This window comes from Balearica regulorum, chromosome 2 (assembly GCF_011004875.1).
Source record: "Balearica regulorum gibbericeps isolate bBalReg1 chromosome 2, bBalReg1.pri, whole genome shotgun sequence".
NCBI classification, from domain to species: Eukaryota; Metazoa; Chordata; class Aves; order Gruiformes; family Gruidae; genus Balearica; species Balearica regulorum.
The window spans coordinates 67,186,087-67,210,849 of NC_046185.1; the positions used below are offsets into that span (position 1 = coordinate 67,186,087).

A 24,763-nucleotide genomic window follows, 5' to 3' on the forward strand; every position below is an offset into this window, starting at 1 on the left:
TCATCAGAGTTACATATTATTTTTTTTAACAATATATGTATTAAACACATACATGTAAATCCCTAAATGAATATTCAAAAAGTCAGTAAGTCAGTTACCTAGACATTTACTTAACTACAATTAAATTTTTAGTAGAGCTAAAAAAATCAAATAGGTGGTTTCAGAAAATATAGCAGTAAAATTAAACCAGGTTATGCACACTCTATTTAGAAGTTCTTTAAATCAAAAATGGATTTGCTATGGAGGTAGTGAAACTGTTCCTAGAAAAACAAAAACAGTCTACAAAATACAGATGGAATTAATTATTTTTATATCCATGAACATAAACCTCAAGTAAAATACTGTCTTGAGTCAAGAAGAAATTTGAATTAAGTAGGTCAAAAGATAGAGTTGCTGCCAATAGTCAGGGTTTTTTTTTTTTTCTTTTTAAGGAGAGGTTAAAAATGAAGGATATGCAGACAGATTGAATTTGATGATCTGAAATCTCTCCCTTCTAGTGCATTCAGTGTAGAAGAAAGATGATCTTCCAATATTCCCATACTTGTTTTAATCAAAAAAGAGTAGGATCAGTACAGGCTGTCATCCCTGAGCCTAGCTGTGATATTATTGCACAGAAACATAGGTCTTTTTTCAGATGGGCAGGGCATAAGGAGCTTAAACATAGTAACATTGTGAACTCCACTTTGAAACCGGACATAGCCTATGCACATCAAGTAGCATTAGGAAGAGATCTTGCCAAGAAACACTGCTTAACAAGCAGGATGCTGACATTGAAATTCATGGAGAAAACAAATTTCATGTATACCACAAAGAACACTAAGCACTTGAGTAAGCTTGTCATGAATCAGAGTGGTAAGGTATGCCTCAAGAAGAAACTTTGCCAATATCCTGCCCAGATAAGGGTGGTAAATATTTCTAAATACTATTGTGGTGTAAACATCAACAGAAAACAATATAAAGATATCTTCATAAGAACATGCTTCTAAAGGTGCTGCTCCCCAATAATTTAAGCTTGTGGTGCTCCTGTGATCCCATAGCATTGCTGATAAGCCCATATCCACCTCCAAATTCTCACACTTCCCTCTGTACTACCAGAATTTTTACCTGTCTCCTCTGAGAATTGCCACAAGGTGCTAACAAAGCAGAAACTAATTCAGAAAAGTCATAAAGGTAGTTTCCTAGCAACAATGAAACAAGTTATTTTACACACACAGCTGGGAATTGATTAAATATTAATATAGATATTTTGTGTTATTTGTGCACTCCAGAATCATATTTCTGTAGACTCAGGTACCATGAGTGTTATTTCAAACAAGAGAAATACTTATGATGGGAATGACCAATGAGAAACTGTGTCCAGAATAATCCTGGAAGAATTATTAAGACAATAAAAAGCACTTGTAATAAAGGTTAAAAAAGCAAGATTTTCCTACCATCCAAAGCAGATCTGCCCACCATAACAGAAATTACTTTATTTTTTATAATAAATATAAAACTGCTGGAATTCTTAAAGAGAAGTACCTTTATTTGTTTTCTTCCTTCCTTCTTCTCAATTGTTAATGCAACTTGCCTAACTTTTCGGTTCAGTTCAGAGCCTTTACCCTTAACTTCATCAGATTCTGCTATCTCGGGATAATGTTGTTTCTAGAAAATAAGGAAACACAAATCCTGAAGTCACACTTTATCCTACGCAACTCTTTCCACATCTAGCACAGCTAATAATCATGGAATACAAGTTCTGCTATGTATTTGTAAAAGCTGATTTATTAAAATGATGATGTATAGAATCACAGAATAATTTAGAGGACTGAAGCCAAATCTTCTGTTCCAAACAGGGTTGACACTGAACTGGTTGCACAGGGCTCTGTCCACTTGGGTCTTAAAAACCTCTGAAAACAGAGATTTCCCCCATTTCTCTGGGCAACCTGCTCCAATGTTTGACCGCTCTCACAGTGATAAACTTCTTCCTTATGACAAGCAGGAAACTCCCCTGTTTGAATTTATGTTCCTGCCAAGCACCTCCATAAAAGGCCTGATTCTGCCTTCTTAATAACTTCCCCCAAGGTATTGGAGGGCTACTATTAGATCCCGCTGACACTACTTCTCCAGCTTGAACAAGCCCAATTACCTTAGCCTCTCCTCATATTGCAAGTGCTTCAGCCCCCTGACCATCTTGGCAGCTCTCCACCAGACTTCCTCAATTTCACCAACAGCTTTCTTGTCTGCAGTAGCACAAAACTGGACACAATATTCTAGATATGGCCTAACAAGTATCAAGAACAGGGGAATAATCACTTCCCTTGATCTACTGGCTACACCCTTGTTAGTACAGCTGTTACCCTTCATTGATGCCAAGGTACACTACTTATCTTTAGCTTGTTATCCACCAGGACCCCTAACTCCTTTTCAGCAGAGCAAATTCCAGCCATTCAGTCTCCTGCCTTTCCCACTGCCTAGGGTTAATCCATCCCAGGTGAGTGACTTAAAAGTTTTCCTTGTTGAATTGTTATATTTTATAGTATTGAAGAATATAGCAGAGATGCAGTTAATGAGCATAAGATTCAAAATTGCAGGAAACAATTCAAATTAAACAAGAAATATAAGAGCTGAGAACATCAAAACTCAGCATATACATCTGAATTAATGACCAGCATGACATTTACAAAGGACATCATTGCAGATCCATCACAGTATACCAAATAACAACATTAGCTCTAAAACTCACTCAAAATGCTATATAAACCCAACTTTCTGTGACTTTAAGGATATGTGGGATATAGTACCAACTTTGAGCAGATATTTTATGGAAAGTATCAAAATACTTTTCAGAATATTGCTTTTTCAGTTTTGATAAAGCCCATCTTAAACAAATATATTCAAGTAACCACCCAAAGACTGGACAGCCTCATTTCTCTAAACATACTGAAAAAAAATAATGTATTTAATCATTTGCAGGTCGACATGAACCTTTGCAAATTTCCATAAAACAGGCACAGAACTTACATGGCTTATCCAGCCACAAAACTGGGAATAAAACATGGGGTTTTTTCCGATTCCGAGTCACAGCCTCTACCCAATACATATCATGTTCATTTATAATTATGTTCCTTTTAATCTAAAGCATCTGAAAGATGGAACAATTTCTTCATTGATCCAGTTCTTTAAGATAATACAAAATTGAAGTACGTCTAAAACCTACTTCTAGTCAATTTTAGCTGTAGATTTCATTATTGGCATTACTGGTCAACCAAACCAGAATAAACTAAAAACTCAGTGTCAGCAATGGACATGCATACACCTTATTGTTGAGAAGAATTTTAAATCCATTTATCACAATTGCATGGTCATGATACAAACACACACATTTTCATAAGAGCTTAGGTAACACTGTAATTTATTTTTTTTAAAATCATAATCTGACTAGCAAATTCTCTACTTAAATCATTACATAAAAAACCAACCAGTACCTGTACTCTAAAAACTTACCAGGTATGCCAGTCTATGCTTGGAACCACAAACATGCATGAACATGTTACTCAGTCCTGTTTTACAGTGGCACAGCTGACATTCATAGAGAAAAGGGAAATTGTCTTTTGATCGGTATTCAATTATATAATTAAGTCCTGTATTGATAAGAAAAAAGTTAGGAAATTTAATGTTTGCTGAAACAAATAATCAGTGCTAGTTACAAAAGAGACATTAAAAGAAGTGATTACTACTGCATGCCAAACACATGAATCAATATTTTTTTAGAACCATCAGTTATTTTATATTTTGGGTGTCTAGACTTGCCTCAACACCAAAGGTACAAAACTGAACTTTTTTAAGATGCCTTATGTTTACCACGTGGGACTTGACAATTTTATTTTTTTAAATCATCTTAAAAAACAATAGCAACAATTCTTTTGTAACTATTTAGAAGGGAATGTATTTTAATACATGCCCTTGCAGGGGTTTTTTCTGTCCACTTCACTCTCCCTTTCCTCCACAAGATGGGCAGTTAAATTGCAAAGAATAGTAACAATCATTTAAGTCAAAGTTCATTTCTGTCACATCACCTTAGATTGTTTCTAGAGAATATTCTCAACATGTGGTATCTACCCTAATAAAAGATATTGCAGGCCAAATCCAATGATTTTGTCACTAAGATGAGACACTTTCATACCATACTATTGGGTACTCAGTGTAAACATAGTAAGATATTATTACACATTACCTAATTTCACATTTGAAAAAAATTAATCAATACTCTACAGCTAAGCATCACACAAACAAACAAACAATTACAGTATTATAAGCCCTCACCAAGTGCAGGTTCTGAATCTTTACATGTATTAAGCTGTTCTTCCAAGGTCTGCCCATGAAACCTCTCCGGCTCAGTTTGCACTGTAAGATAAAATCAATTTTATGTAATTCCACATCATCCATCTATCAATCAGTCTTCATGGTCTCATGTCACATCACAAAGACCCTCCAAAATGAAACAAACTCCTGAGTTTAACCTTTGGCCTACAGAAAATATGCTGAGAAATTCACATTCAAGTGAATCCCTGCTCATATATGGCCCCACGTCACAAATTAAGTCAGTTATTGAGAAACATTATCCCCCCAATCCTATTTTTACTCTTTTTATAGCATTTTGTTTGCAAATATTATTACAAAATATTACTGCAGATGGAAAATACAATGAACAGAAAGGAATTCCCAATGACCTGCTAAGGTCTAGACATCACTTGTAACACAGTACCTCAAAACATTTTACATCTTTTTTTTTTTTTGGCATTAAACATTCTTACCATAATCAGGAAGTTTTACAGTTGTTTTCACTTGCTCCCCTGAGCCACTTGCTGTTTTAACTGAATAAAAAACAAACCAGAAATGGAAATAAAATTATAAGTACAGAAACCAATTTGTTATGATAATGGATTTTTTTAATGAAAATTCTTTGAGCTTTTGTTGACATGAGAAAAAATAAGTTATGTTCAGTTTTGAATGTGCTTTGAGATTTGTTTGGCAAAAAATGGACAAAAACATTAACACTGAACAATAACAAATTTATTTAATGTAAGGCAATTCAATGAAGCATGCAGAGAAGACCACCAATCAAGCCACTAGTTAGCACACAGCATGGGTTCAAACACTCATCACAAGATTAAATTATTAAACAGTGGCTTAAATTGTAAGTAATTATGTCTGTAATCTAGTTTATATAGAAGACAACCTGCAACAAGAGAAAAGTCTGATTCACTGCAGTGCAAATAACTTTTATTCTATTGTTGAGGGATATTAGTTGCTTAATGTAAATAAGTACGTTTTAATTAGAATAAATTACTTAGGAATATAACAGAGTGTGATTTGTGCTGTTTGCTTAGCTTTACTTAGCATGAGTAGCTAGTTTGCTGAAGCCTTCAGGCCGCAATAGAAGTATTTTTCTCAGTAATTCTCCTAGTAGTTTTCCTAACAGCTAGTACAGTGGTGTGTTTAGTCTTTTAGTATGGGAAGTATTTTGATATCACACTAATGTCTTAGCAGTGTTTTTCCAAGTCTGGAACTCTTCAGTTCTCCATGTTCCACCAGCAAGGGCAGGTGCGCAAGGAGCGTAAACCAGAAGATAAGGAGGCTCCAACCTTCGGGGAAAACTCTGGAAATTGCAAGTCAACAAGATAAAAGCCTGCCTGCCTGGACACAGAAGAAGAATCCAATTAGATGTTAGAATACCACAGACCAAAAATCACCGTTGGACTAAAGGACGTGTGGACAACGCATGAAGTGCATGTGAGGGGTGGGTGTATGGGATCCAAGGGTATAATTGCCCTGGGATTTCTTTGTTCTGGGTCCCTCTCTTTGGAGGCATCCAGCCTGGGCTGATCCTGCTGCTGCACCTTTCAATTAAATTATTTTCTAAAATCTGATGCCTGAGACTCTGCTGCAGGAAACCTAGGGTCGAGCCTGAAGAAGGAGGAAGCATGTCCAAGAATGAGTGTGTGTGTGGGCGCGCGCAATACCATGAATGGTGTGTGAATGCTCAGGCAGCAGCTACTCCTTTAACATCTATAATGAACAAAGCTTCATTCCATAAATTTCAGGGCTACTTTAATCCAATACATCACAACAATTCAGTTTGAATCCACTGAACTTGAGGTGCTCAGATTGCTGGCCCACATGCTGCCTGCCAGGGTACTTGACTCAGCCCATAACCCTGCTGTCTTTTTCAAAAGATCTGCAGTTATCCCCTCCCCAATCAAATATTTTTTTTCTATCCACATACAGCATGTGATACAGCTGGGGCTGCAGAACCTTACGAAAGGTAAGATAGAGATGACCACATAACATTATCTGCCATTGAGGAACCTGGAGAGAGACAGACAGCTGTATGAGATGAGATTCTGTGTGTTTGGGAGTGGAATGCCAAGCATGCAAAAGGAAGCAATTGCCATTCCTTGAATAGAGGCTTAATGCACTCACTACAAGAAAAAACAAGAATAGGACTTCAGAAATTCAGAAAGCTCAGCATTTTACTACATGGAAATAAATAGATAGATAAACAAATCGTTAGCAGTGCCTGAAACAACACCAGCTAAGGGCAAATTTCAATCTTTTCATATCTCAAATGCCCCTCAACCCTGTTACTCTCCTGTTGCAAGTAATCTCTTACTAAAACATCAGATATTGTTAAGTTGAGCATAAGGCTTACAATAAACCCTATATAAAAGGTGGAAGAGGGCTTCAACCTATACTACTGCATCAGAGTCACACATGCTTTGATTACAGAGATAAAAAAATGAACCCCCTTCATGAAAACCCTTCTTGAGTATTTAAGTTACAAACTATATTGTGTTGACAACTAACGAAGCTGCCAGCTCATTTCTGCCAATTAGATGTTGCTAAATACCAGCTGCATTACCACCAACCTTCTGAAATGATCTTAATGAAAAGATCAGAAGAGTTAAAAGAAAGGAAATAAACTGTTATGAAGATAAACCTACAAAGACTCTAATAACATGAATCATATTCTGGTCACTAGAACCCATCAAGGTTTTCAGTGCCCAACCAATCCTTTAAAAAAAAAAAAACCCCACAAAAAACCCCAGCCAACCAAAAAAAAAAATCCCCACACATGATGACTGTCTGCCGATTCACCTCTAAACATTTCAGGACATCCATTTCAGCAGCATCCGGCTGCTAAATATTTAATCACTTAAATTTCCTTTACAGTCCATACAAAAATTGTCAGACTGTGTAGGTGCAATGACTATGTATAACTTGGGCCACAGCTTTCAAACCAAATTCTAGGAGCAGTGCACTGTAGAAACTTGTAAATATATTTTGGTGCATCATGAAACGAAAGTAGGAAAACAATTACGAACATAGACTTTCATTGCTTCTGGAACCAGACCAGTTCATAAAGACCTGGGGAAGGTTTAATGATACAGTAAACCTATTAAAAGTACTTTGCTTCAGCTAATTAAGATATTTTTAATATGCTCTTTTAAAAAACAAAGTATATACAGAAAAAACTATTTCTACATTCTTTAAGGAGCATAGTGTTTTAAAATGTATTTTAAATCTTGAAGGTCTCTAAGGTCTTGAATTCTTTAAGGTTTCTCAAAACTTTATTGTAGGTGATTTGTAGTATTGTAGCTAGTGCTTTTTAATAAACTTTGCATACTTCCTGCTCATATTATTGCCTGCTTTCTGTAGGATTAGATAGTTAGGTCACTAAAGAACACAAGACAGGTCTTAGAGCACAAGTCTTGGGAAAGTTTTTCTTGTTTGTTTCATAAACAACTACATTGCGGTGGGGAGAAAGGTGCGTATATAGAACAGAGTAGGAAGTAAAAAATCTTGCACTTACCAATGCCGTGAGCTTTCAATGCTTCTTCAACCTAAGTTACCAAGTCATCAACCAATAAGACAGACACTTAAGATTCAAAAAATATCAATGCAAACATTTTATCATTTATAAAATAAGTTAGATTAACACCAAGACCACTGATTATCTCAGGCGAATAGATCATTACATGAAACTTGAAAGACACATGCATCTTTTTTCCTAGATTGTTGATGATTTAAATAATTCCATTCTGCATTTATTAAAGCCATGTATTCTCATGCATTGTCTTTACTAATCTAGAATACGAGACACAAAGGTGTAACAATATTTTCTGATAGGACTAATGTACAAAACTAAGTTCTATTTTATTGCAGTAAACAAAATAGTAAAGCAACAAAACTAGCTAAATGTCTGAAATTGCACGTTTAACACCACATTAAAAGTTAAATTTGAAACCCATATTCTATTGCTAGATAAATCTGTAAAATCTGATGAAAGGTGCATACAAAAACTGGTCTTACCGTCTTGTGTTTGAATCCAAGGAAGTGAGTCTGCAAATTTAATGCAGAAGCGCACCAGATTTTGCAAATCTAGGTTAAAGAGAAGAAGTGTTTCTAGTATTGCACATGAACCAACAGAAAAAAATACCACTAATATCAAACCAAAACAAATCTGCTATCGAAATGTCAGTATAGGCAAGTTCTACAAAAGTGCTATTCCTCCCAAGACAACTAAAGCAGCTTCTAGAATTTTTCTTTATGAGGCTCCAAGACCACCCAAATACAGTGTAATGAAAAGGAATCTCCACATCACATAAAAACTTCAGATGTCTCCAGAACCCTACAGCTATCTCATCGCATATTTTTGTGTGGATAATAAAGATGGATCCAAATCTTCCTCACAAGGTATTAACCAAGTCTGAAACAGAGGCAAGGTGTAATTGTAACAAGCCAGTACACCTGTCTGAGATGAGCCAGTTGTCCCCAGTGCAGCACCCAGACTAACACACTTCCTCTCATCACTTTGGGGCCTGCCTCACTCACATGCATATGAAGTCTTCCAGTCACAGCTGGTTTATGCCTGGGCTGGTTCAGAACAGGAGCAGATTAGGTTTAAATTCATGTGAATGAACAAAGGCAAACCAATTATTTTCTCCTCCTCTAAAAAGCCCAAGATGCTTAAAAACAACAGCAATAAACCTGAGAACCAGATAAATTAGGATTTTATTTTTTTTTCTGAACAGGTGCTGCAGTTTAATCTTCCATTTTAAAAGAATGTCTTTATTTAGAAACATAATATTATTAAAGTTATTCATTTTAATAAGTTGTTTCCTGACACACATCCAAGTCAAACATGACAAAGACAGCAAAATAAATTAAACTCCAGTGCTATTTATCAATTTTGCTGAAGAGAAAAAAAAATTCACACTTGGTTTAGTACAACTTTGTTCTACCAAAATTATTTTGTATTAGTTACGATTTTGAGCAAGGAATACTTACATTGCAGTAGAAAGGGTTTACTTGCTTCTTTATCTCAGCTTCAGGGTCCATGTTTGATCTTTAGATGATAAAGAAACTCTAGGCAAATTGCAAAAAAAAAATTTGCAACTACTATTCTAGCTTCACAAAATCATTCATATTCTTGTTTCATCTATTTAAGGGTCATGCATATTCCAAATTTAATTTGTGCCTCATCTTCAGTTACGTTCAACCTTTAAATCTCCAGGCTAATCATCGTACTTTTAACATGACAGCAAAGTGCAACGTGGAAAGAAACAATTCTTATCCAAGAGATTCCCTCAGGAGACACAAAGCCGCCAGAAAATTACGCACACCCCGAAACAAAACTAATCCAAACTATTTCAAGCTTCTTTCTTGGGACTGAAATAAGCGCATGGGCTGGGACAGATGACACACAGCGGCCAGAGCCAGGCACGCAGAGCCCGAAGTGTGCCTTTGTAACAGGAACACGGCGGGGTTTTGTGAAGAAAAGCTCGCTCCCACTCCGGACCGACGGCGGGGCGGGGAGGTGGTGAAGCTACAAACCCAACGCGAACAGAGGCGCCGAGAAAGCGACCCGGCCCCTGGGCCGCCCGCCGAAGCCACCCCCGCACGACGCGGGGAAGTGGCCTTGCCGACGCTTCCAGCTCTGCCGGGCCGGGTTGGGGTGGGACGGACTGACGGACGGACACCTGCTCCGGCAAGGAGCCGGGGAAACCGCCGTGCGGCCGCTGCACCCAACTTACCCCAGCCCAGGAGCGGGCAGCACCGGGCGAAGCAGCGGGAGCCGGCACCCAGCAGCCACCAGCACTCTCCGCTGCCCGACCGGCTCCTTCCCACCACCCCGCCTGAGGGGTGACGAACGGCCGCCGCCGCTCCCTTCTCCTCCTCAGGCTACCGCGGAGGGGAGGGGACTGAGGGAGAGCCAGCGCGCGCGCCTCCCGCCAGCCGCTCGCTCGCGCGCCCGCCGCTACGCGCCCAACCACCGCCGCCGCCGCCGGCGGAGCCCCCAGCGCACCAGGCGGGCAGGAACTGCGTCACGCCGAGGCGCGGAAGGGGCGCCGAGAGCCTGGCCTGACCGGTGGACGGTACGGTGGCGAGGACCGGGAGCCCGGCGCCGGTGGGAGGGGACGGCACGCGGCGGGGAAACAACGCGGCACCCACCAGCTCGCCTCCCCCAGCCGCCGCTGGGGGCGCTGGCGCACACACGCGTCGCTCCTCCGGGCGCTGTCGGAGGTAAAGCCCGAGCTGGCGTCTTCTGCCGCTGTACCGGGACGGGCGGGTGGGGTCGGTGACTCCTACTCCCGCTCCGCACCGGGGACGTGGGGTACCGCGCTATCGATGTGCGGCCCGGGAACTCCGCCCGCGGGTCCGCGTCAGGTGCAGACAGGGCCGCCCACCCCCTTCCTGGCGGCAGTTGGGTGTTTGCTCCCCAGAACAGCCCCCACGCCGTGGCGCCGCCGTACCTGAAGGCTCAGGGTCTCCCGGGACGGTTTCTCCCCGCGGCACGGTGGGTCCCGCCGTCCGGCCCTCCCGTGGGAGACCGGTGCCGCGTCGCCTGTGCTCTGGTGAGGCGGAAATCCAGCGCGGGGTTTGCGGGGAGCTGAAGGAGTGCCGGCGACCTGCCGGCGAGGAGGTGAGGGAGGCAGGCCCGGCGGCCCAGCGCGGGGGGGGGGGGGAGGAGGGGAGCGGAGCGGAGGGGAGGGAAGCCGAGCCGAGCCGAGCCGGCGGTGGTTCTCGGCGGTGCTTTGTTACGAGAAGGGAGAAACCAGGGGGGGCTGCAGGGTGGGGTTGTCCCCGGCGGCCCCGCAGAGCGCGATCCCGGCGGGCGCTGGGTGATAGCGTGACCGTTTGCCGTTCCTCCTGCCGCCGTAGATGTCCCTGAACCCGCGCCTCAGCCGCAGCCTGCATGCCCGCCCTGGGTGGAGCGGTCGTCTTTGTCGAGCCGGGACCTGCTCTCCTTTCTCGTTCAAGCAGAAGAGGAGCTAGCGAGGAAATAAAAACAAGCTCGAGTTAATGTTTGAGAAGTTCGGGTGCGGGAGAGTCTGGTAGGATTCCTGTTTATGCCTGTTTTTGATGAATTTGAGACAATCGTTCGAAATAACCTGCGTCCATTACCTTTCTTTGCACAAACTGCTTTGGATGCTCTCCATAGGTAGCGGGATGACCCGCTTAAAATATATCTATGTGTGTGCGTATATAATGTAATATTATATATATATTTAAAAAATACATAAGTGTTTATAGGTATATAAAATTTGCCAGGAGAAATTTAGGCAAAGTAGTGTGACTTTTTACTAATACATTATTTTGTTCATTTGCTGGATGATCCATGATATCTATTTCTGTGTATTAAAACATGGGGGGGGGGGGGGGGGGGAGACATCCAAAGGTGGGTTTTGTTGTTGGTTTGTTTGGGGTTTTTTTTAATCTGATTATACATAATTTCCATATAAATTTCATTCATATTTGTAATATGCATCCAATCACCTAGTGATTTCAAGTCTCAAGGTAGATGGGGTCAGGCCTGGAACACTCTGATGGAAGCTCTGTGAGGAAAACCTAACATTTGAGGAAGAAGGACACTGTTTACTGTTGGTTCTGTCATTAAAAAGAAATATAAACCTGTTGTTGTGACTGCTTTGGGTCATTCCATTCCCATGCCTTTCTTTTACCCTTATATACTGGATGAAAAGGACAGAATTGTTATTGATTTCCAATGCTGTTAATTACTGACTATGCTTAAAGCTTCACCTTCAATTTAAGTTGGATAAATAATTTTATTTTTTTTCAGTACTTAACTATTTTGGGTAGTAATCCTGTGGGCATTGGCAAATTAATTCCATTTTCACACTAAGTGACCATATTTTCCTAGCAAACTATCTTCTTTGGGTTTGGTTAGGGTAACCTTACATTTGGGTTAAGTTTTCCACCATAACTTTCTCTTTGCATTTTCTCATGCCAAAAAAAATATTTCAGGGACTGAAAATACTTGCACATACCAACCCAAAGGGGTTTTTTTTGTTTTGGTTTGGTTTTTTTTAATGGGCTTCTTTGCAAATGGTTGGACTTTGTGTGTATGTTTAGGTATGTGCAAGCAAATAATACATATATACATATTTATCAACAAATGTGCACTTCTTCACTTGTGATCTGCTGGAGGAATATCTTGAAAAAAGATTACACAATGCACCCCTTACAGCCTTTAAGAGAAGAATGCCACACAACATTTCAAAGTAAAAATCAGGAGTTGAGAGATATTTTTGTTATTTTAAAATGATAAAGGTAGGACAAGTACTTAGGACACTGATTTGTTTTTAAGGCAAGTTATGAATTGAGCAATGCCAGGACAAGATATTTAGGATAAAGTACTTTACTGCACACATCTTAGAGCCTGGGCACCTGGTAAGAGTGGGAGAAGCCTTCCATTCTTTGTTTCTTAGAATGTACTGTGCAACTGTCCTCGTGTGCCTACACATTCCCAAATTAATCCTCTCTACTGTATGAGTTATACATGGCGAACTCCTTCCAGTTCAGTACAGATTCCTACATGCTAAATTATATCCTGGGCATGTGTCCTGGAAGGATCTTTTAGCCTTGAAATGGAAATTGTTCGGGCTCGTGAGAGTCCTTTCTCTCATTCCGCGGAGGAGCCAGTAGGCTGCCAGAAGGTGATTGATATGCATAAAGAAAAAGCAGAGAGGAAAAGAGTGTTTTGCTGCAACTTCTCAGTATTCTAAGTTCTAGGGCATCTCAGAATGCTTTCTGTTCACCCAATTGAAAATGAGCTTTAATATATTGAAGCAAGCATGTTAAGCATGTAAGAGCTTGAAAAGAATCTTCAAGAACTCTTTTCTTCTGTGTAGTAAGTGCATTAAACTACTTTCACCAGTTCTTGAGTTCTTTTATGCATCCTAGATCATAATCCTGGCTTTTTCTTGGAAAGGACACAAGTACAGTGTGTATGCATAGGAAAAAATAGTTAGACATTTGTATGGGGACAGGGAAGACTAATATATTGTATCCTTCTCAGGGTAGGACCTACATTTCTGTTCTTAAATGTACAGTGTTTGAGCTTATGACTGGGGATCTCAGATGCTACCACAGTAAAAAATAATAGTAATAAATTGTAGTGCTGTATGAAAGTGATACTTAAGGGTTTGCTGTGGCTCCATCTATGAAAGATGATCTTTTATCCTAGTACATAGGTTGTTAATATATATGAAGTCATATCTGGAAATGTTTTAGATAGTTACTGATATCAGTTGATCTCTGCCAGTCTGTGTAACTTAATATTTAGCACCTGGAATCCAGAAGTCCCGGTATCATTGTTTAACTTTTTGAACTTGGTCTCCAAAGTTCTTGCAAATCCATTGTTTTTCAAATTAGAAAGGGATTTTCTATACGAAAACATGTCATGATTTTTGATCAGAGATTCTCACACCTTTTCAAAGCTAGAAATAAGATTTACATGCATCAGTGGAAGGCAGAATCAGCCATTTCTGATCAGATGGAGTCTCTGATTCTGTTTTTTCAGAGTCATAAGCTATTGAACCATATGACTTGCTGGTGGGACTGCTTTTCACCCTGTTTCTTGGTGAAACTGAGGCTAAGACAGGTTGAGGCATCAATATTTAGTCCCAAGAATTTCATTTCAGCAGCTGTCCAAAGCAGCTCAATGATTTGGAATGATACAATAAGTACATAAGTAAAATAGATTAGTAGATAGAGTCTGTTTCATTATAGGTCTCTTTTACATGTCTTGAGAGCTGTTTCATGGAGTAAAGTTGCCAATGTTCAGTATCTGTTTGTTAGGATGTCCATTTTCTGACTTTTTGCTTATTTTTAAAATTTATTTATTTAAGTAACTTCTGAAGCAGATTCTGTCTATTAGACCTCTGTCTATTAGACCTAGTCATTATAATGATTGGTATGTGATACTTCCAAGTTTGCTTACATACACTTGGTCTGTGGGATTATAGGTGTTTAAGAATTCCTGTCACCAACACATGGGGTGACTAAGTTTTCCCAGAAAGTAATAAGTAACTTGATATAATGTAATGAAGGAAGTGTTGGGTCAAGGAACTGTCTTTCTCAGCCACCCAGCTCTCTTCCTTCTTCCACCTTTTTCTTTCTTCCAAAATAAAAAAGCTGTTCTGCAAGCAGCAGAATTAGTGAAGCCTGGTTTCCTATGGATCTTTTCCTTTTACCCCTAAATCCTGTCTGCTGTAAAACCTCCAGCTCTCCCATGTCCTCGTGACACCAGTGTTTGATAAGAGACAGCAGAACCGTGACTAGCCAGGAACCACGTAGATGCCGGCTGTCCAATCAGTGCATGTCCAGTGATTACCCAGTTGAGCAGTGACAGAAAAGTACAAACTGAGTGTTTGTTGCCTCTTTTTCAGTAGGGGTACAACTTAGCCACTGCTACTGACTTAAGCTCAGACCGTTACTTATTTCTATTCACTTTGTTTCAGTTTTGCTATTCCAGGCTTTGTTCTACTGCCTCCTCTGTTCTTTGACGACTCCTCTTTGTTTTGCTGGGTTTTGCTATATTTAGTGGGCTACTTGAGAAAGCTCCTGTTCTTCTATCAATCAGAGCTGGTTTCTCATTTTGCTATTAGCTTGTCTGTTAGCTTTCTTTGTAAATATAAGTGGCTATCTTCACTGAAAGAGGTGAGAATAACTGTAAGTATTAAGACATTTGGAATACAGGAATTACAGGAATGGTACAAAGAGAGGGCTAGTGCAGTGGAGTTAAGGAAAAAAATGTTGAAAAGAGGAAATCTGATGGTGACATCTCTTGCATCTTCAAGTAATGTTATGAGGGAAGTAGTGGAAACAATGGGCAAAATACTAGAAAATACATCTTGGGAGAGTCCTAGACTGTTAGGAATATGAACCAGTTATTATATATATTCCATCTCTGAGTTTTATGATTAAAACCAGAAGAAATGTGAGCTAAGACAGCATTGTTCCCCATTTTTCTACTTAATTTCCAGAAGTTTCTGCCCAAAATGTAAAAGTAATTGGGGCTACACAGTTGTAGTGGCAGGAAATGGGGAGAGAAGTGTGGAAAGATTAAAGAAAACAATACATTTTGCAGCAGTCATGTGTTAATAATTCAAGGAAACACTGCTGCTTTTTTTTTTTTTTTTAATGGCTAAGAATTCCCTGGTATCAGCTACCCTTTTCCTATTGTGTACGTAAGTCCTGGGCTTGAGAAGAGAGGCAGTCATTAACATAGCACAAATATATAGCATTGGCCCTCTCGAGTGAGGCCAAAAGTCTTTTTAGCCTGATCATTTGCTCCTGAGAGTGCCCAGCAGTGCAAGCGTAAGGAAGTGCCAGACATGCAGAATCAGCAGTAAAGGACGAAGGACCTGTACCTTCAGAGCAGTTAGTTTCCGTAATTAATTCATGTCGTCTTGCAACCCTTGCTTCTTCTCAGTATTGTAATTTGGTCAGGATCCTGCTGCCTATTAGATGTCAGCCAAGGAGGGCTGAGCACTGGGGAGAACCAAACCAACAGAAGTCTTTAAAAAGATATAATTTCTATAATTTCTCATACAGCTTTCAAATATTGTAGGGAGAGGAGAGAAATTAGTTATACGCAGTCATTAAGGGCAGAAGAGGGTGTTTTGTGCACCAAAGAAAGCCCAAACCTGCTGAAGGTGGCTTTAGACTTAAACCTGAAGCTTACCCAGAACTCTCTGGGTGTAACAAAGTGCAATGACTAGGAAAACAAGTTATTAAAACCAAGTTACTAAGTAAATTGAATACTGAGTATTTTGTATCAAGATAAATTGTAACAAAGACAAGCAGCTGCTCCTTGTTATGGTATACTTCTTCTGTAACTATGTAGCCACTAAAGTGGCAACAGAAAACAGCATATAATTATACTATTTCTTATCTGAATGTTTCCTTACATACTCTAGAACTATTCACAAGCTATTCTAGAAAATGAAGTTTATTAGAATCAGAAGCTATGCTTAGGAGTTATTTGCTGAAACACAGTTTCTTGATACTGTAACCAGTTCTAATATGTGCTTTTTTTTTTTTTTTTTTTTTTTTTTTTCTTTCAAAAATTTTTTCCTAGGATTTTTGGCTTCTTGGAGAAACAGTAGAAAATGCAAAACGAAATAATAAAGCCTGCTAAATACTTCTCAGAAGTGGAGAAGAGTGTGCTGCTTGCATTAGTTGAAAAATACAAATACGTGCTTGAATGTAAAAAAAGTGATGCAAGAACTATTGCTCTGAAACAACGTACCTGGCAAGCACTAGCTCATGAGTATAATTCACAGCCCAGCGTATCACTGCGAGACTTCAAACAGTTAAAGAAATGCTGGGAAAATATCAAGGCACGGACAAAAAAGATAATGGCACATGAAAGGCGGGAGAAGGTAAAAAGAAGTATTAGTCCACTTATAAATACTCACATCATAGGGAAAGAGAAGATTGCCAGCATAATGCCTGAGCAAATGTACTTTTTGCAGAGCCCACCAGAAGAAGATTCTGAGTATCAGCCTGATGCTTCTAGTCAAGGTATAAATGTTACTGTAATGATGCAAGTACTGTTGCGTTGTATGTGATTTTGCCAGTGATTCGCTTTCAGCAGTCTAAATCTTTCCACTTAGCTGTGACTGCTGGTTATAGAAAAGTAATTTCAGAGCTATGATATTACAAGACTCCGTGTATTTCCCTAGGCCCCCAGGAGTTAAACTGAGGTTTTACTCAAATTTTTTTCATCCGTTTTTGATATATCTGCTACTTTGTGGCAAGTATCACAGTAGCTATCATGCTGGCTTTCCAGAGAATAGTCCCAAGGTTATTTTGATCCTTTATAAAGTATTGTTTTGCTGGGAAAAGGTTGTCTGAGCATTAAAAATAAAAAAATAAAAAAACCACCAGCAGTAAATTGATACACAATTGTCTGCTGCAAGAGTTCCCTGTAGGTCTTTCCTTCTTTGTTTTCAAGAACTAAAAAGAGTACGTAGAGCCATATTTCACACTGCAGTCCACATTGGAGAATGACCTTTTTGAAAAAGTTCGGCATTACATGCTGCTTTCTTTGGCGAGCATACACAGAAGGAATAATCCAAAACCAGAAGGGAGAGTGGCTGCAGTGGTTTCTTGCAAACTTTATTCTGTCACAATCTTACATAGAAGACTGTCCTTGCTCAAAAGAGAACAGTAACTACATTGTTAGATAATATTCTTACAATGTCTCTTTCATAATTGTATTTACCATAAGTAGTAATCAAGATTTGTAAAGGAATGTATTTTGAGACCCTTATTTGCAGTGGTTACTATTTTATTCCATGAGTAGTTTCTCTTATTTCAATAGAATTGGTAGAACCTTCTCAGAGTTAGAATAATGTAATTTTTTCTTAAAAATATACGCCACTGCACCTACAGCATATACTGTAGCAAGAAGGAAGGAAGTAAGCAGTATTTTTTCCTAGTATTTCCTCAGTCTCTTGGTATTGATGTTGATGCAGCTCTTCACCTGACACTCAAATCTTTCATAAAAATATTGCAAGTCACATATGAATTTGGCTTAAACAGCCGCATTAAATGTTCAACTCCAGGCTGAGCCACCTAAATTTAGGTGTCCCCTTATAAATATTTACATTCTGGATTCTGAGCTCCCATTATAGCCATGGAGGTCTATCAGCAGAGCCCAAAGTGGTTCAGTTCGGACCATCATGCCCTTAGTATTCTGTAATAGAACTGCATTATGTAGTGGCTCCTGTACTATGGTACAGAAGCACAAGTTTTAGGTGTATACACCAATAACTATATTATCACAACTTCGTGTTTCTTGAGGGAGAAGAAGGGAATACTGTAATACTTTTTCCTCTTATGTTTTGCAGAGTCATTTGTTGTCTCAAATAGAGAACTCTGTGATGAAGAGAAAGATCTGGTACATTTCCCAGTATGTGAAGGTACCTCCCAACCTGAGCCTTCGTGTTCTGATGTCAGAATAGCAGCAGACAAGAACTACAGAAGTAAAGCATCTCAGGAAAGTGCTCTGAAAAAGATGCATGAGGAAGAACATCATCAGCAAATGTCAATTTTGCAACTGCAGTTAATCCAAATGAATGAAGTTCACGTGGCAAAAATACAGCAAATAGAAAGAGAGTGTGAGATGGCTGAAGAGGAACACAGGATAAAAATGGAAGTGCTAAATAAAAAGAAAATGTATTGGGAGAGAAAACTGCAGACCATCACAAAAGAATGGCCTGTATCGTCCTTTAACAGACCCTTTCCTAATTCACCATAGAACAGAAAGGAGCAGAGAATCAGTCTGAGCACATTTATAAGTAATGCGCACTGGAACGAGGGGTTTTTAATGTGAATGTACAGTGACAGGATAGATGCCTGGCTGATAGTGAACACACTTTGAGTCTTAACATTTAGGGAAACAATGGTAGAGTCTACCAAGGCAAAAACCGTTTTTTTCATTTGTAGGTAGTTCTGATTTGTTTAACTTTCAGACATGCACAGTGTTCTAAAATGTGAACATATTTTCCCCTCTCAGAATCCCCTAACATCCTTTTGAAATTTAATGTACTCCGGGTATTCTTACATTGGGTGTTTTTAAGAAAACTTAACAGCTTTAAAAATCAGGTTGTAGTGTTTATTTTTATTTCTATTGCTTCCTATCTACCATTTCCTGAATGAAGGCAAGGGTTGTAGTTGCTCTCTGCTATTGGGACAAAAGGTGTTTGATAGGTATTGGTTGGACTGTTATACTGGGGCTTAGGAAAAAAACCCATTTGTCTCTAGTTAATATAGTTCATAACTTATTCTTCATAGAAGAAGTGAAAATGAAGGAAGTAGCACAAGGACCACTATAGTAACTGAGCCCTTTGCTTGTGAAGAACAATAATATTTTCCAGCTGACTGGCTGATTGAGAGAATGGTTGTGGACTGGCCCTCCAACTGTTTGAGCCTGGACCCTTAAGGAGTTGGAAAGAAGGTGGCTTCTTTCTCAAAATCCATTGTGCTTGTCCTTTCTTTTCCAGGCCCATCTTGTATTCAACTAGAATACCAAAAGAGGAGAGTCGTATGCTGCTGCAGCACTGTGTACCATTCACCTGGAGTCCTTCAGAAGGCAAGAGCTTTTTAACAATTCATAAAGCTCTTAAAGTGTAGTGAGCCAGCCACTCCGTTGGCAAAGTCTCCCCCTGTCTCCCCATGCAATACTTGAAGCGTAGCAGGAGTATTTCAGCCTCCCTAGCTGCAAGAAAAGACTACGAGTCACCCTCTTTACCTTCACATAGGGTGGGAAGCAGTTCAAGGGAATCATTCCTGTCTTGGAGCACTGTTCTGTTTTGTTCTGTCCTGTGTGTTATGGTAGTGTGTTTCTTGCCTTTGCTGTCAGTGAGGGGTGATGGATGTGATTTGTAAGAAAGCATTCACGTGAAGGTCCCCACAGAGTTTGGGGTAGGAGTAGATGGTAGGAAAGCACAAATCAAGTTAATCCTTCCCCAGGCAATCATTTAGTCTAGTGGGACAAGGGTTAAGACAATGTGAAATATAGAACTCCACAAAGATTCATAACAACTTCTGGTATTTGAAAAGTTGTTTTACAGGAAGATGTACAACCATCATTTGAAGTAGTGAGAAAAATGAACAAACCCATAAATTTTCACTGAAAAGCCTGAGTATCCCATTATTCAATAAAGTATTTTCAGATCATGATTCATGAGGGCAAGTCCATACAGTGAGCAACATAGAGTATGTTACAAAACATACATTCCCAGTTACATTCCCATCTCTTCCCTGGATGTTCTTTCTGGTAGAATGAGTTTCTTTTGGTTTTGTTTTGGGGTTGGGTTTTTTTGTGTTTCTTTTTCTTGAACTGCTTTCCCTGCTGGTGATTCATCTTTGCAAGCGCTGCCATGATCAACCACAGTCCTCACTGTGGTTAACGCTGTGGTACGTGCATTGATCCCTTCAATGTGCTAATACCAGCAATCGCAGTGGGAGTGATTTATTGCAATTTATTTTATATGACAGGAAAAAAAAAATTGCAGAGCTGCTGCAAGATCAAAAAAATAGGTCATGTATGAAATCTGAAGACAGATCTTTTTGACAGCAAACTCAGTTTTCTTACAAATTGGCTGTATGAAGGAAGCATAGGACTTCCAAAGAAGGATATCATTATGGACACTTTTTTTCCTGCTGAATGGAGAACTATTGGAAGGTAGGACAATGATGTATAATAACAGTAGAGGCAAAAGAAAGAAGTAAACAGGAGTGAGGACCTTTTTGTTCGGAGGCTGCATTCTGTGGTCTGGAAGATGAGTCAGTTATTTGAGTAGTTATGACAATTGTTCAGGCACCATCCAGAAAAAAGAATAGGAAGGACATTTCTCTTAACCAGTGACGGGATTCCTTTCACACTGTTTCTAAGTGAAAGTAATTTGAAACTATGAAATTGAAACCATGTATGGTAAGGTGACAAATGGAGACAATTTCAGCACTGTGAAGAGAGCAAGAACGGAGAGACAATCCAGGTCTAGATAGCCCTGTGAGAAGGTATGAAATAGTCCAGGGAGAATCTCTGTGAGATAAGGGTAATTTTGACCCCTGAAAGTTATACCATTGCTCATGAAAGATGTTTTATTTTTATATTAAATAATAATTTAAAATGCGCATGTTTTCAGACTGCACTAAATGGGCAATGCCTTGCTTTTGGTATATATTATTCTGAGACCAAAATTTACAGTCTTTAGGCTGAACAACACAGCCTTTTAATTCAGCTTCTATTTAAAAGTAAGAAGATCACAGGAGAAAAATTAGAAAGAACCAAGATGAAGATAGGAAAGAAAGAATGATCAGTGCATGCGTAGAGGAAGAATGGGAATGTCACCCCTAACACAAATGATACAAGGTTCTTCTGTGGTATGGGTAGTAGATGGCTTACTCGTGACACAGGCTTTTGCTTTCCTATCTGTGGTTGACTGTTGGTTGCTGTAAGGTTGGGTGATTGATAGACACAGAAAAATGTAAAACGTCAACAAGATGAAGTAATGTGTCTCCTTGACAGGCTTTGGCTTCTCTATCTAAAGGCTTTTTATAAAGTGATTGGTGCGGTGGAGTTTAAATGACTTGAGAAAAGTGGCTTTTACAATTTTGGGGGGTTTTTTGCAATTACTTCCTCTGGTAATAATCTTTTCTTTTGTTCGACGTTTCTTATCTGTAATATAGCCATCTCAGACAGTATGTCCATTTGTTCCTCTCCCTGTTTTCTACCTTACATCATTCAGATACCTTGACATAATTGTGTTTTCCTGTTAACCATTTGGCCAAGCTATATAGGCATTTCCCCAAGGTTTTTCATAGATAAAATACAACAATATTTTAAAAAGAAGAACATGCCTGTTCTTCTCTGGTTTTTTTGTACAAGTTGTCGGCAAGAACGAACTTAAAGATACGCTGGGCAAAATGATTCCTGCTTAACTCCATAAGAGAAAATGTATACCAGACACGTAGTGGCCATTGTTCTCAGCATCTATGTTATTACGAACAGAAACTATGACTGTCTAGGCAAGGTGTGGTGAATTCCTTTATGCTCCCAAAAATGACACCAGCCTGCTTCCAAGTGCTGTCTCTCCTTGGAGATCATCTAACTTGTTATCTGGTGTAATCTTTTTTATTTGTTGATTTTTTTCTCCTTATGTCTGTGTCCCCTATTGCTTTTTTTAACCAGCAATGTGAGTGGTGGATTTCATCCAAAGCTATGTGGTTTGCTCTTTTCTTTCTCTTGCCCAGATTGCCTATATCACAACATTTTAGCATGAGATGAGTGCTCCTCAGTCATCATCTTCGCCTTCCACAGAATCCATGGTTAGCCTTTTCTACACAGCTGCCCATATATTCTGGATTCTGCACACAGGCTAGGAAAAGTATTTGAGGATTTTGAAGAGAGGTTAGTCTAGAGAGAGGTCTGTATAGAGAAAAGCACTTTCTCCATTCCAGCTCCATGTAATTCTGGGAGGACAGTCTGACTACAAAGTCATTCATCAGGCTCAGAGCTAATGCAGGGTGCTGAAGCTGTGTAAGTGGCACTGATTCTACAGAAATCCTTGGGGTTCTGCAGAGGTTAGGTTCGCATTTGCCTGATAAAAGTTCCTTCTTTCTAGGTAGTGGAAGAGTCTCGGTGGAAGATTTTCACAGATATTTCCTCAAATCGAGGCTCTTACTTTGACAGAGAAATAACCCACCCTGCAATCTGTTATACTACTTTTGATGCCCAGGCTGCTCTATGACAGGAGCGAGGGATCTTGCTGCTTGCTACAAATCCTCTCTGTGATGCTCCTTCCTACACTGTGGAGATGTGTTTAGCCAGGGCCGAAAGACGCAGCCTTCCTGGCCTGCCAGTGCTCAGAGAAGGAGTCCTTACAGGGCAGGTACAGCTGCTGTGGCGCTTCACAGATCTTTTGCAGGTGTTTTTTTTCTTTTTGTTGGTTGTAGTTACAGTGGCTTTTACAATGTGTCTTCATCCTTCTTCCCCACTTGCATTATAATGCTTCCAGTTTCATTCTGAATCTCTGTGGTCACAGTCTGTACAACCCCACATCTGTGCAGTATCATATTTTCAGGTATTTTTCTCATGATGACATTTAAATGATAAACTGCTACACATTTATATATTGTTAATTGGGGACAGGGGAATTGCACGTAAATCTTAAAATAACATTTCATTGTATTTTTTCCAGGCTAGTAAAGTCCCTCACAAGTAGTCCTGTGATTTCATATTTTGAGCTGACTTCTTCAAAGCTACTTTTAAAAGATCAATGCATCTTAGTTGTTTTCATAATTGCCTGTCTTTTCGCATTATTTTTCTGTTTCTTCTCAAAGCTGACTGTAAACTCACACATCATCACTCTTCCTGAACTTTGTCTCTAGTTAGGTATTCAAAAATGTTTCTGTGCAAATTAAGTACTAATGTGTACCAAAAATAATACGTTTAGGCTAATAAAATAAACCAACTAACAAGATGGATGATAGAATAATATGCAGCGACTGTTAATATAATTTAAAAAAAAAAACATTACAGAGGACAGTTCTGTACATTTGATAAAAAGAAAGCTGACAATTTGCTGCCATCTATACGAATGGGATAATAATATATTTTACAGTGAAAGCAAGCTGTGATCTCTGTTGCTGGTATCACAGATTAACTTTGCTGCTGATTTACAAGAGACTTTGCTTCTTAGATTTTTTTTTTTTTTTTTTTTGGTCATGGTATTACATGAAATGGCTTGATGCTCTTCTATGTAAAGAAGATACACATAGAAATGTGGGCAAACTTCTGGGCCTAAAACAAGAGCAATAAAATAGAAACGCACTAGCTGTGGCTCTGAACATTTTACTGTTCTGATGGTGAAGAGATAAGGCATCCCACATCGTCATTGGTCTTGTTAATAACACTGAACAAATTAAAAACTTTCAAAGGCAAAAAAAAAAAAAAAGACTGGTATGGTTTTCAGAGTCCATCAGAAGCGAAGACAGTTCTTAGCTGTCCCAAGAGGTAACGCTGTCACTAACATATGTTGAACAATTCCCCCGCATGGTCTTCACCTACCCTAATTACTCTTTCCTTTGAGACTGTGGACACCTATCGTACCATTCACAGCTCCAAGTGCCTGACAGTAAGAAAAGTAACTGCGTCAAGTAGGAATCCCACCAGGGTTGTTAGATCTCATTCTTAACTAGTCGGCAATTTTCTGAGACTGCGTTATCTAGACATGCACGCTATGCACCATGGAAAGGCACGTGAAATTTGTCCAGCACGTAGTCTGCCAAATGGCATAGGCTACACGGCAAGGAAGAGGAAAATGTTGTCCACTGCATGGCTGTGACTGTTATATTCGTGAAATTCGTGAGGGCATGTGGATGCATCTCACTGGATGGTAAACCTCTTTAACAGAAAGAATCGAGAAGTATTTTTGCCAAATCTTCTCATTCATCCTAGTCTAGATTTCCCAATCTGTCAAAACAGCCACACGACAAAAATAAAAGGAAAAAAGAAAAAAAAATTAAGCTGTCAAAATAGCTAGAAACAATCTGTTGCCTTCCTGATGAAGAGCTGGCTAGATAAAAAGCTATACTACATATATTTATATATTTAGGGAAATAACGCTCTAATGTAACAAAAATAAAGCAAGATAGATTTTTTTTTTTTTTAGATCGTCCTTATTTAATTTGTGTTGGAGTTTTTAAAATGTTGATTGAGATTATTTGGTTTTCCTTTTGTTATTCAGTCCAGCTGCAGAATAGTTGTGTGCTTCAATTTCTGACCGAATGTTAGAGCACCTAATTAATCAAATTTGTTTGGCAAGAGAGTAGAAGTAGCTTTGCATTCAGCACAACTTGAGATTGATTGTATTCCACTAGTCTTCAAATATTTCTT

The 24,763-nt window shown here is 39.3% G+C and overlaps 2 protein-coding genes and 1 long non-coding RNA gene across 12 annotated transcripts in view; 2 read left to right on the forward strand and 1 right to left on the reverse strand.

The window, feature by feature from the left end:
- Positions 1-1,429, forward strand: part of LOC142600419 (uncharacterized) — a 16,512-nt gene extending 15,083 nt beyond the window's left edge. The window contains exon 4 of the long non-coding RNA XR_012833890.1: positions 87-1,429. This is a non-coding gene — a long non-coding RNA (uncharacterized LOC142600419). The remainder of the gene's footprint in view (positions 1-86) is intronic.
- The window catches only part of LOC142600418 (uncharacterized), a 26,893-nt gene extending 15,956 nt beyond the window's left edge, over positions 1-10,937 (reverse strand). For 3 of the 5 annotated variants that reach the window (XM_075744598.1, XM_075744597.1, XM_075744603.1), the window contains exons 1-8: positions 10,080-10,221; positions 9,334-9,411; positions 8,356-8,424; positions 7,856-7,886; positions 4,797-4,856; positions 4,306-4,386; positions 3,487-3,623; positions 1,522-1,644 (exon numbers count right to left, since the gene is read on the reverse strand). In XM_075744598.1, coding sequence (XP_075600713.1) covers positions 1,522-1,644; positions 3,487-3,623; positions 4,306-4,386; positions 4,797-4,856; positions 7,856-7,886; positions 8,356-8,424; positions 9,334-9,384 — 552 coding nt within the window. In that variant the 5' untranslated portion in view covers positions 9,385-9,411; positions 10,080-10,221. Of the gene's footprint in view, positions 1-1,521; positions 1,645-3,486; positions 3,624-4,305; positions 4,387-4,796; positions 4,857-7,855; positions 7,887-8,355; positions 8,425-9,333; positions 9,412-10,079; positions 10,222-10,351; positions 10,484-10,799 lie in introns of those variants that run through there. The other 2 variants (XM_075744599.1, XM_075744602.1) reach the window with 2 other exon arrangements.
- Positions 10,337-24,388, forward strand: MSANTD3 (Myb/SANT DNA binding domain containing 3). Of its 6 annotated transcripts, XM_075744620.1 has the most exons (5): positions 10,831-10,969; positions 11,209-11,381; positions 16,433-16,736; positions 16,830-16,878; positions 18,210-24,388. In XM_075744620.1, exons 3-5 carry the CDS (start codon positions 16,464-16,466, stop codon positions 18,617-18,619), a joined length of 732 nt encoding a protein of 243 aa, XP_075600735.1. In that variant the 5' UTR covers positions 10,831-10,969; positions 11,209-11,381; positions 16,433-16,463; the 3' UTR covers positions 18,620-24,388. The 6 variants fall into 6 exon arrangements, with proteins under 6 accessions (XP_075600733.1, XP_075600731.1, XP_075600732.1 ...); XM_075744618.1 differs by lacking the exon at positions 10,831-10,969 and adding an exon at positions 10,337-10,421 and having other exon boundaries at positions 16,433-16,878; XM_075744616.1 differs by lacking the exon at positions 10,831-10,969 and adding an exon at positions 10,441-10,569 and having other exon boundaries at positions 16,433-16,878.
- The last annotated feature ends 375 nt before the right edge of the window (positions 24,389-24,763 follow it).